The following is a 12,929-nucleotide window of genomic DNA, read 5'->3' as shown; positions in this document are numbered from 1 at the left end:
TTTTTAATAGAAATTTAATTAATAGAATCGATGGAGAAATCTAAGATTTTTTTTTCAATAACCGAATAACTTAATATGTGAAACATGATCATAATTATTAATATAATTTAAATATTATAATAATTAAAACTAATTCAAAAAACAAGGCGTACGAAATTCTTGCTAAATAAAAAGTCGTTGAAAGCTTTGAGAATTAAGAAGGGATGACATGACCTGGTATAATATTGATAAAAGGATGAAAACAAAGTTTCTTACGTTTTTGAAAAAAAAATTGAATAAACTGTATATATATATATATATATATATATATATATATATATATATATATATAAAGTTTGTTTCTGTACGTAATACAAATCTCTGAGAGAAATCAAATATAAGAGTTTTATCGATATTTAATGTAAATATATACAAAAGTATACTGCGTTCTTTAATTTCAAAAATTGATAGAAAGAAATAATCGATAAAATAATATAAAATAAATATCACATTTCTCGAAGCAATTATTCGCGTGTCGTCGTTAATATAACAATAATTATTAAATCCCTCTTAGAGAAGGTAAGACGAAATTTTCTGTGAATTATCAATAAACCGGAAAAAAAAAAAAAGTTAAACGTGATGTCGATATGTGTATGAAATTAAATAAAGATTATAAAAAATCGCTAAAGATTTAAAACAAAATTCTTTAATATGAAAATTGTTAGATTCATTTGAAGGCAAATTAACTATAACATAAGAAAATATAAAAGATATTATATTATCTCTTTTTTTTTACCTCCTGGCGCCAAAATCCGTGGCTGTGGCGTGCTACTGCCCTGTTGGCCGCTACTCCTTCGCGATCTGGAAAAGACGGATGAAAAATTAATCAAAATACAGGCCGATTGCAATATCGTAATATCAAACGCACGGATGTTAATCTACTTACTTATTCGTCGGTACATTCGTGAGCGACAAGAAATTGTTCCTGACCGAGCGCAGAGAAGCAAGAATCTGTGCGAAGGGTGTAACGATGAGGTCCTCGCCATGGCTGTAATTGAAAGAGAAAGGGCATAATTCGTCATCGACGTCTCGCTGATCCCGCATATTCGATAGGGCAAAGTACGAAGGCTTTGCTATGAATCTTTTGCCGAGAAGTCAGTGTCTACGTCGCTTCGCGTGTAACCATGCATGCAAACGTGATAGCTCGATAACGTTACAAACGTAATTGCCATTCTGTCTTTCTCTCTCATACACGCATGTATACATTTGACATATGTACACGCTTGCACATTTTTGTATATTTCATCATGAATATCCGAGAATCGAATCTGAAGAAGAAGAAAAAGGAGAGATCAAAGCATAAAGTACGCGATTTCGTGCGAAAACCATTAATTCAATAAATCTTTATTCTTTTTACGATGAAAGAAATTCTGACATATGACATTCGGAAATAAACTATATTCTTGGATACTTGAAAGATAAAAAGAGTATATCACACGCAGAAATATTTATTTATTAAAAGACACTGGATAGCTTCTCGCACGTGTTTGCGATTTAAATATCTCGTAAACGAATTCGAAATCATTTTTACACCATGACAAACAAATACTCGATCGACGTAATTGATGAAAAATTATGTTAGACTTTTACACGTTTCCCAAACAAACTGCCATATTTTTTTTCATATACATCATTTATTACTGATTATATGTGAAACAGCTTCTATTTATTATATCGCCGTCCTAACTTCTGGCTATAGCGAGTATCTAGTTTTATCCGAATTTAATCCTATAACGCGAAACTATTGTGTATCACGTCGATTTTACATTGAATTTTACGCTCTTCTATTCCCACGAACATCCAACACTTCCGGTATATATATAAACTTTTCTCTAGCCGTTTTTTGTTTGTCCGTAAGGTTAAACGACCTTCTATTGTATTTTCGATCTCCTTCGTACATCTAGCATCTGTCACTTTATCCGGTATTTTTTATATCTCTCAGAGAGTAACAATTAAACGTACGTGGATAATTAACACGGTATTACAATTTAGTATACTCAAAACGCAATTCAGTATGAAACGTATGCATGTGTGCGTGCACGCGCGACTACACGCGCATTACTTATTTTACAATAATATTACGCAAATGCCTGGGTAAACGCACGTGCATAATAAGCGAGATTAAAGAGGGATTTCGCATCAAACAGATCTTCCGCGGAAGCTTAGGTAAAATCTTCGGAGATGGATAATTCTCCCCGTACATCTCAGCAGCAATGCTGAAATATCCACAACTACTTCACCTTCGTTAAAAAAAATGTATCACTCGACGATTGCCGTTATACATGTGTCATATTTGATTAGCGCTCTGGAAAAAAAAAAGTCAAGGATAATATTTCTTCTTAAATAATATTCTCTTTCATTTTTCGCAAGTCTGACCCCGTTCCCCGCCCCCTCCTTCATATGACATATCCTGCCGGAATAATGTCATTGATAAATTCTCGTATACGCGAGGATAAATTCGCGTACAACATAATCAACGTGCAATCATTGTTCATCCCCACCCCCCCTCCCCCTGTTTCCTTCTCATCACGCGAAAGAAAATTGCGTTTCTTCTTCGCGAAGAATATCACGACGATTGTGAATAATTTTGGCAGTTACCCACTCTTACCTTCTAGCTAAATTACGACTTGATGCAACGAGAATCTTCGAGAATAAACAACGCCATTAAATAATTATCAATCAGCCTCGTTTATGTTCGGCAAAATCGTAAATAACAATATAAATAAATTGCACTGCTAAATTAAAAATAGACGTTGAATACTAAGAATAGCTTAAAATTATACTGCAAGTCGCAACACACATTGCGTACAGCTAATTTACATTATATAATGATATAGTTATTATACAAAGATTAAAGTTGCAGTATCGCTTATGAGATTTCATTAATATCACACTCTTACAATTCATTAAAGTGTGTATACATGTAATTAACTTGATAATATGAAAATTTTCGTTATTATGGAAAATAATATTTACCTCATTCTCAGATACTTCGATATATAATATGTCAATTTAATTGATATTTTCCATATATTGTGTATATTCTATATTAATATTCCACCAAGAGATACACGCAATTCATACACATACAATATGTGTAATATACACACACACACATATATATATATATTAAAAGATTTCTATGATCAGTTATCGTACAAGTATAATTCATCTTCAGATATTCTTGAATATAATATCTCAAAGCATTTCAAATATCACGTTACAAAGGTCTCGATCTAAAATTGGACGTTACAAGTGACAGCCAAGATAATCACGACACGCTAAAGGTTAATACGAACAACAACTAGTGACGTACATCATCTCTCTCTATAGTATTAATGATGTTAATATGCGGATTAAGTTGGGATATGCACGATTTCAAAATACATATGTAAGAATAATCCTAATTAATTGCCAACTTTGTATAAGATACGCGACAACGGTCAAAGCAAAGCTAGTGATAATGCCGAAAGGAATGTGCGCGTTAACAAATGCAGATAAAATTAATTAATTCAAACACAATACACGTGGCGCGCGCGCACATACGGATTAATTACATTACTTTCATGTAATGTAAAGATTTGTGAAAAGTAATTTGGTGTCATACAAAAAAAAATAGAGATATTGTTTTTAAAAAATCTTTTATAATTTATATTTGTCGTAAAAAATGTCTCTAATGAATAATAATACATATTCTGTTTTCGATATTACAAATTAACACGTTTTAGTATGTTCGGAAAAATATAATAATATGATGTGAAAAATACAATTTAATATATTCAATATATTTTAATTAAAAACTCGCATCTCTCTCTCTCTCTCTCTCTCGCATAGAACTATGCAGGCAGATATGTGCATGATATATAGTGGGAGCTTTTCTATAAATATTGCAAAAAGATCATGAGCTACGAGGGAAATGCTGACGGCGAACCGTCTCTCCTCTCTACTAAATAAAAATTCGCACCACTATTAATTATCTAAGAGAAGAAAATATTTTGACGTCGATCACATATCATAACAATAAAGATGAAAATATAAATGTTATGATTTTTTAAATATATTTTTATATTATATTTTTACTTTGGCAATTCAAATAAATTGACTTATTATAAATACACGGCAAAAATCTAGACGAGATCCATTTTCGCTTAATTGAAACTTTTATTATTTCAGTTTGCAACCCTAAAAGTGAAAACCGAAGGTAAAAGATAAACGCCGTCGTAATGTGATATAAATTTGCTTTCCGCGGAATGTGAAAAATTTCCGTCGTGATATTTCATAGTTAATTGTATTTCCGTTTTGCCAATTATGAAAAAAATACTCTAGAGAAGAGATAGTAGAAAACGCTACGCTCTCTCGCACAATGAAAAGATATAATATAAATTGGTTTTTCGACGATAGAAGTAGCAGAAACGAGACACATTTTTTTCTAGAGAAATACGTTCCAGCATTGCTGTAATATCAAGTATTGCGCGAGGGAATATTGTGGATGGTTAAGAGAAAAGAAAGTCATAATAAACTCATTTGAGTCGATTTAAAGAGTTGCACGATTGCTGAATACTTTTTCATCTCTTTCTCAGAAAAAGTAGAAAAATCTATTCATTTAATGTAAAAGGCATGCTTACCATGCTAATCTTTTTTCTTGTAACAAGAATTTTCTATATTTCTATTTCCTCGATTGTCTTTCCTTTTATCAACCATTTCCGGTGAAATAACTTACATTTCCAATTTTGGGATAAATAGAAAAAAGAAAATACAAAATGTTCGAAGCTGTATGTTTTCCTTGACGTGAAAAAAAGCCAATCATTCTTTGAAATTTTTTATTTCTGAAGATCTTCGTCGAATTTAAGATAATTATTCTTGCCTTTCCTAAGATAATGCAAAAATTATACAAGCAAAATAATTCTATTATTTATCTTATATGTAGTTTTGCATTTTGTTAGATAATTTGTTTTCTTTTCAATAAATTATTCTTTAACGGGATCTAAACATTTAAATATGAATAATCAATGAATAAATTAATAAATAATTAATTAGTTTTCATTTTAATACTTCAATATTCTTATTATTGCTTTATCAATATATATTTAGTTGCGCAATAATTCTCTCTCTCTCTCTTTCTCTGCATATATTTAACACATTAATGAAAATGCTATTATGTAACATTATTAATTAGCCATTCATTATCTATATTATCAAGAGAGATCAATCAAATTTCAAATTAATAATAATATAAAGTATTAATTAACTGTCACTTTATAAAGTTAGTAAATACATAATGTCAATGAAATGCTCCTTTCTTTTCTGCTCCTTTCAATTATTGGAGACCTCCTGTCTAATACAACCGAGATTGCTCTTTTAACGTAGTATGAACATTAATGTGTACAACGAGAAGCATTTTCCCTTTCAACGAGAAAAGGAGTATTTTTTTTTTTCATGCGGTAAATCATTGAACGGTTTCTTTTATATATGCCAGAATATTTACTATGATGGTTATTTCCAAGATCAATGCGAGATCCAATTGTTGCGAAGAAAAGATGCACATCCGCAGTGTATTCAAACTTCAAAGAGAGAATAATATCGCGCGCATTCATGCTTCGATTATATTGTATAAACTTACGAAAATGAATTTGCAGAAACGATTATGTAAGCTCAAAGAAAGTAAAGAAAAAAATAATATCACCCCGATAGAAAGAAGAGTCTATTACGCCAATGTGAACAATCAGTGATGATGCAAAATCACGTCGCGTATGCGATATTCTCGAGTAAAATATATCATATATAATCTATTCAATTTCGCGGAATATTTAATTTGCGTAACATGGCAATACACATATGTTTGATAATTTAATAATGTGGATTAATTATAATTGCCATGAACGGTCTCTCGTTCCATGAAACGGACACATATGACGCAATAATAATGAAATTATTTTCTATGCGACAGTGAATCCACGAGGATCCATCTACAATCTACATAATATGATTGATGGTAGATCAATAACTTGCCTATAATGCGATAAAGGGAGAAACCGATATCCAAATATTATGATTACATAAACCGGTATAAAAACATATTTTCCAAATAACGTCGTACCGCGTTGACGAACTGACAAGTAAGGTGAATATTAAACGCAATTCGTTGAATAACAATTGAATACCGGCGCGTACTAAACGCCGATGTTCCCAAATCGCAGAAATTTGAATTCGCATAAACTCGCTTGCATTAAAGCGAAATAATTTACAAGACAATTTTTCCCATTAATGGTAAACGCATAATATCACCAAGAACATAATACTCGCAAATAGAGTTACCCGAGACAGCAAATAGCAATTTTTATCTAACGCTAAACAATTGTTTAAAATAATATTTAACAATCTTTATAATATATAATAATTTAGGATAATTATTACTATTTACGTCATTATTTTACTTCCGAAAACCCTGTATCTAAAAAGAGTATCTGTACGCAAAGTTTTGTGTAGCTTAATAATTGTACTAAATAAAATTTCATATTGTTTATTTTGTTTATGATATTGATTGTCTCTAAATTTGTTAATATAAATGTTTTTATTTATTAAATAAACATTTTTTAAGTCTGTATAAATCTGTTAAATCTATATAATATAGTGATTTTCTCCCATCTAATTTACACACAAATATACATATTTTAGCTTTTTTAAAAAGCCAATAATCTTGATAATCTTAACCTTAATATTGTATCTTGATAATTAAAAATCTTATCTTAATCTTGTCCTGAATTTCATAACAAGACAGGACGATCTAAAGATTAGTCTTAATATTTAGTGCAACCCTATTCGCAAATATGTATTATCTTATTAAATTTATCTTATTAAAATAACTCTCCTTGATAAAGAAAAAAAATTAATGATGCAAATTTCTCTCAGTTTAGGAAGCTAGAATAATACCACGTATATTATATACCAAATACGTAATATTCGGCGAAAATTACTTAATGAATGCGTTGTTAATAAAGTTCATTAAACTTTCATCGTTTTAATAATTCTGGATACATAACAAGTAACGCCGCGTATAAATTTCTGACACTGAAAATTTGCAAAGAACGTTCGCGCTTGGTTACAAATATCCTAAGAGATTTTCACGTTTTGCTTTTAAAAGATTTCACATTTAAATGCATTTAGACTAACAAATAAATCGCAAGTTATATCATACATAATGTTAATAAAATTCCCGCGATCTTATAAGCTAATCTCGCTAAAGGTTCTTAAGAAATTTCAGAGAAACTAAATCTCTCTCTCTCTCTCTCGCATAACCTTTTGGTATGATCAAATAATTTTGGATTATCCATTGCGAGTGTTTAGCATAGGTCAGTAGGTCAGATAACATATTCAGGAGTACGGACAAATGGAAATAAAAAAATGTCACGTTCGAATAATATTTGACGAACACACGGTTTAGCGAACTGTTCATGATATCGCGTTATATTTTTTTCCAATCTAAATATTAATCAAAATTTTATTTTTGTTTTATCCACGTTTAAAATAAATATTCACACTCTAAAGTCGAGCCGTATATCGATTCGGGATCACTACCCATAAATTAGAAAGAGTCTCAATCAAATATAAATTCTGTCGAAAATTCATTAATTAATCCCTCCGTAAAATTAAAATATTCTATTTGTAATTACGATCGATGTCGACAAAGGCCACAAGTTTACGAATATTTTCTCCTACAGAAAATCAGTCCTCTCTAATTAACATTGTGTCGGAAAATGTCATTCTAACAATGGGAGATGGTATACACCGTTATAATTTCAAGTTTCAAAATATCAAGTTTTCGAAATGGCCAATTCTCATCTGTGCGACACATAAAACTATGATCCTGATATTATCACCGTATATACGTTTTTCCACAATGACGTAAATCTTATCCTTGACCTCCTTCTTGATGCACGTTCTTATTTATTCACGCATTGATATTCTCAGCATAATTATCACGTTCGCGTAATCGTCGTGTCTTGTGTAACCTAGAATTAAGAATCCCGTTATAAAGTCAAATATCACACTGTCTCAAAATAGAATTTAGATCGCTTACGCTCCTTAAATAACGTCCGATAATCAACTCGTAACGGAAATAACGATCGACCCGTCGTTATCCCCAGTCCCATGGTTGGGACACTAGCCAGCAGAAGCGACATGTTTCATGTGTCTACGTAGATCAAGCGTCACGTATGGTCACGTATGGAATTCCGAATTATACCGATATACGATCGGCCGTTGGACGTTCTCCAAAACGCGCGTCTACCCTCATCGCGAGGGTTCCTTAATCAGATTTGGCTTGTACTTGCCGAATAACGCGCGCGCAAGTATACTAAATTGATACACACTGCGGACTAACTAATAAAATCGAGCGAGCTTCCGCGAGTTATTTTCTTGAACGTTTGCCAGAGCGCTTTTATGTTCCGCGTTGCGCAATAATTGAAAGGCTCGATATGAAAAAAAAATATAAGCGATAGAGATAAACATCTCAAGACAAGCTTTTTTCCCTAACAATTATGTTAATAATTATTACAATAATTATTTTTAGATTCAAGTAACAATACGTATCGCAATAAATTGTCTTTGCATTAAATAGCTAATATTAATTCCTAATATGATTATGCGATGATATATTTTTATTCTTATTTATCAGCTGAATGTAAATTCGTACGATTCGCGTTATGATTGTACATTAAAAATAGTTTCAATAAATATATTTTACGTATTGCATCGTGATACGGTTTCGACTCTATAAAACTCTGAAATAGAAACTGTAGGAAGCGAGATCGCGCGATGGATCCCATCTCGCACGTTCAAGCTTTATATCATCTCGCTTCGAATGCAATCTCTCGAATTTTCGCTGTTGCATTTCAAGATTATGTTTCAAATACATTCGTTTGATATCTTTACGCACGTTTTATCATATGTAATGCAATGCATATAAATGCCTGTAAAAGAGGTGGATTATATTATTTCGCATTCACTCGTTAATTTCTCCGAAAATTATTGTGAAATCCTCTATACTGATGTAAAATAAGTAACGAATATACCTCCGTTGTTTGCGTAGATAACAATACATATAACGTAACATATTTAAAAAAAAAAAAAAAAAAAAAACACCACGTGTACACAATTTTGAAAACAAGTTACTCTAGCTATTTCGACATATATTTCATATTGCAAATGTCATGTCGTAAAATAGATTTAAGCGCGAAATTATAGAAATATCTATACATATACACACACACACACACACACACACACATACAATTGAAATATTTTTCATGGAAAATCAAATCGCGACAGATTTCTTTGTTCTCACACGACAAATCGACACCGTCGAACGCAAGTCGAGGACTTACAAGTCTCTCTTGTCGAAGCATTGCTCCCAGAAGACCGCCCTCCTGGGCTGTCGAACTCGCAGCGCGGAAGTGGACATGGTCCTGGGTAGTCCGCCCGTCGCGCCGATACCGCCGGCACTTAAAGCGGGCGAGCTCATGCCGCCCCCGCATCTCTTCAAGCCGCCGGCCGACCCGACGAATTCTATCAAGCCGCCGCTGGAGTCGGACATGGTGTTACACATTGCTTCGCATTCCGATCGATCGGAATTTCATCTCACGTCATTCTCGCGATCCCGTTATCTCTCGGGGGGATATTACAAGGGCGTTACGTTGCGTTACGATTCGTTCGACCGTAGGATCCTACGTCTCTTCATCGCGCACAGACACAGCGTGGTCGCGATTCCGTGTCTCTATATGACGTCGCGTAATCGGCCGAAAAAGGTACGCATATTTATACGGATGGGATGGATCGATGGAGGTTGCGCCTCGAAAGGGCAAGGCCGCGTCCACGTCTTCTTTGTTCAATATCTTGAGGCCATTTCACCTGATCGGAGGAAAGGGACCCATCGAGCAAGCGGCATTGGAAGATGCGCCCCCGGACGATCACCACGAGGGCTCGGTAGGTCGCGAATACGTCACTCGGGTGTTACAACGATGATATCGCCGCTATATCGGGGAAAGCATCGTGATATCAGTGACCAAGTGTGCGATCTGTCCGATCGTTTTGATCTCTTGAGATGCGAGACTCGAACGGACGCAACGGTAATTTCACCGATTAAAATCGACATGTCCGTGACGCAAGAAAAAAGATGGAAAAGATTTTATATTTATGATTTGAAACTTGCTTTAATCTAATTTAACGTGGAGATATTGATATCTTCCATATTGACGTATGATCCGTATTATCATACGGAAATTATACGGCTTACGTCAAAGTATGCCATTATCGTACAAACGGAATTTAATTTCACTAAAATTTCAATTTAATCAAACACTATCGATTATCAATATCACTCGTACAATTTGGCCAAGTTAAAACACACGTTACTGCTGACGTATATATTATTTTATTGTATCTCGTCACATTGATAACTCGTGATACGACGTAAGTCCCTGATTAGAGCATAGATTACCACTCAAGGTTACTGTATTAAGTAATATCATACCGTTGATGTCGTTAATAGCGATAATAATTGACGTGTAACGTCAGTTGTACATGCGCCAGCGTGAATATATGAGAAGCGAGATCATCATGTTTCTTACTTAAATATTATTCAATTAAAATAGAGATCACGATCAACGGTCTGCACTTTTGCATAATTTACAATATATTCTTATCGTGAACGATAATATGAAATTCCCTTTTCGATCGCATTTCGTTTTAAGTAATAAAATCTTACGATAAGAGATAAATAAAACTGTTGCCCGAGCGTGCACACTATTATCGAACGGTATTGCGTCAGGAACAATGGACGGACCGTTTTATCAACCATGCTATCAGCTGCGCAGCAATAAACCAGACCGCAAGTGCCAACTTATCCAAATTACACTAGATCCTCCCGTCACCGCTGTTTGACTCAACAAGTCCCTTTATCTCGAAAATTAAGCTCGCGGTGGTAAATTGGCGCGTGTAACGCCTTGACCAGGTTACAAAACTGTACGCTCGACGTAATTGTTCGATAGAATGTGATAATGCGAAGGCAAATAGGAATAATATCTCGTATGTGAAATCGGATTAGCGGAAGACGAAAAAAAAATTTTTTAAATCCTTTTATTTTTACGAATTTTGTGCGCTGACAAATTTAAGAGAATCAATCGATATTTTTTGGCGCGCTTTTTTTTTTTCAGTCGATTGATAAATTGGGAAAGTAACGCGAAAATTGATCGGACGATTAATTTGCTGAACGTGCATAATTATACGCTGACGACAACTTCTTCCCGATGAATTAGCATATTGGCCGCGGGCAGAGACTCACTGCTCAAGGAAGACTAGCGATCAAGAATGTGTTATTTGACGTTGAATATGTCACTAACGATGAATACGCTGTAAATATATTTCCGTTACGAGCTATATAGCGTGTTTTATTTAAGAAGATAGCAATGTTCATCTTTCATCCGCATGGCGATCGAATGGAAATAATGCGGAAACGAGTCGGCGAAAGAATGTTATTTTTTTGTACGTTTCACCTGGCATTTCATTAATCAACATTGGCGCGCTTTATGTTTCGATTCACGCTGAAGGAGAGAGCAATATAATAAAGAATGCAAAATAAAAAACAAATACAGTAAAAAGTTAATAAAAGCCAGCGCACACAGAAAATAGGACGTAGAGAAAATGTTTCCAAAAAAAAGTTTCATTGTACACATAAAATTGTAAATGAACTTTATGCGTAAAATTATAAATTTTTATAAAAACAATTTTTTGCATCCTGTCTTCTGCAACTCTTACTAGCTCTTACTTATATTGTATTATTAAAGTCATGTATATTCATCATTGACGGATATAAAAGAAACGCGATGAAAAAACGTTTTATAATGTCTGTTAAATATTTTGATTTAAATAGCTACACATATTGATAGTCTATAAATAAAATTATATATTTGGTAATTTTTTAATAGATTCTAGAATAATCTGATAAAATACAGACGAATATTAATATATCGAGGATTAATTTTTCTACGAGTAAAATAAATAATAATCAATTTCAAATATTCAAGAAATTAATTCGAAAATTTCGCAAAAATATTCTTAAGATATACCTATAGTCGTACCGAAAATAAAATTTATAAAAGATCTAATATTTTTTTTTTTTTTTTTAATAAGAGAAACTCTGTACTAAAAGCATAGTTAATAAAACATCACGCGATACGCAATATCGCTAAATGATATTCAATCTCTATATCAGGAAAAAATCTCTGTCGATGTAAATTATTTGTTATATCGCCCCTCAGATTTATATATTTAAAAAAAAAAAAAAAAAAAAACTTTTCGCGTCGAGGTCAAAAGAAATACCTGACACCCCTTCGTATTGTCAACAACTGCATATCCGATATTCCAATAATAGTATGTGGAAAAATTTCCTTAGTCACGCGATCACATTTTTCCAATCAGATGGACGGTATCTGGCAATAAAAAGAGATTTCTTCGAAAAGCCTATATTAAACTAGGGAACAATCAACGTGCTCGATATCTTATCCACACAATACGATGAAAAGTCGATACTTAAAATTTTTCAAATTGAACACGGCGCGATATATTTCTCGCAATATTTATAGAAAACTTGTAAGCACATTACAGATAATAATGTAACAACGATGCACGATATTGTCAAGCTTCTTGAAACTTTAATTGCTCGTAAAGATAGATCGCTGAGCGAAAAACATTCAGAATGACTAGAAACTTACTGTCACATTACCGATAACGCGTAACTCGTAATTTTTCCATGGTTGGTCACATTACGTTACTCGCAGTTGCGGTGTCGGTTAAATCGCAATAATTTTGCGGTTGCCTCATATCTGCGCGTATTT

General features: G+C 33.1%; 1 protein-coding gene across 18 annotated transcripts in view; it reads right to left on the bottom strand.

Annotated features, from left to right (window-relative positions):
* Dnc (phosphodiesterase dunce) overlaps positions 1-12,929 on the bottom strand; it is a 264,924-nt gene that overhangs the window by 40,543 nt on the left and 211,452 nt on the right. For 17 of the 18 annotated variants that reach the window (XM_070297096.1, XM_070297085.1, XM_070297090.1 and 14 more), the window contains 2 exons: positions 926-1,027; positions 776-840 (listed from right to left, as the gene is read on the bottom strand). In XM_070297096.1, coding sequence (XP_070153197.1) covers positions 776-840; positions 926-1,027 — 167 coding nt within the window. Of the gene's footprint in view, positions 1-775; positions 841-925; positions 1,028-9,422; positions 10,068-12,929 lie in introns of all 18 variants that reach the window. The other variant, XM_070297097.1, reaches the window with a different exon arrangement.

This window comes from Polyergus mexicanus, unplaced genomic scaffold (genome assembly GCF_030449975.1).
Source record: "Polyergus mexicanus isolate NDT 795.1 unplaced genomic scaffold, iyPolMexi1.0 SCAF_6, whole genome shotgun sequence".
Lineage (NCBI taxonomy): Eukaryota > Metazoa > Arthropoda > Insecta > Hymenoptera > Formicidae > Polyergus > Polyergus mexicanus.
This window is presented reverse-complemented; position numbering and strand designations above follow the sequence as displayed.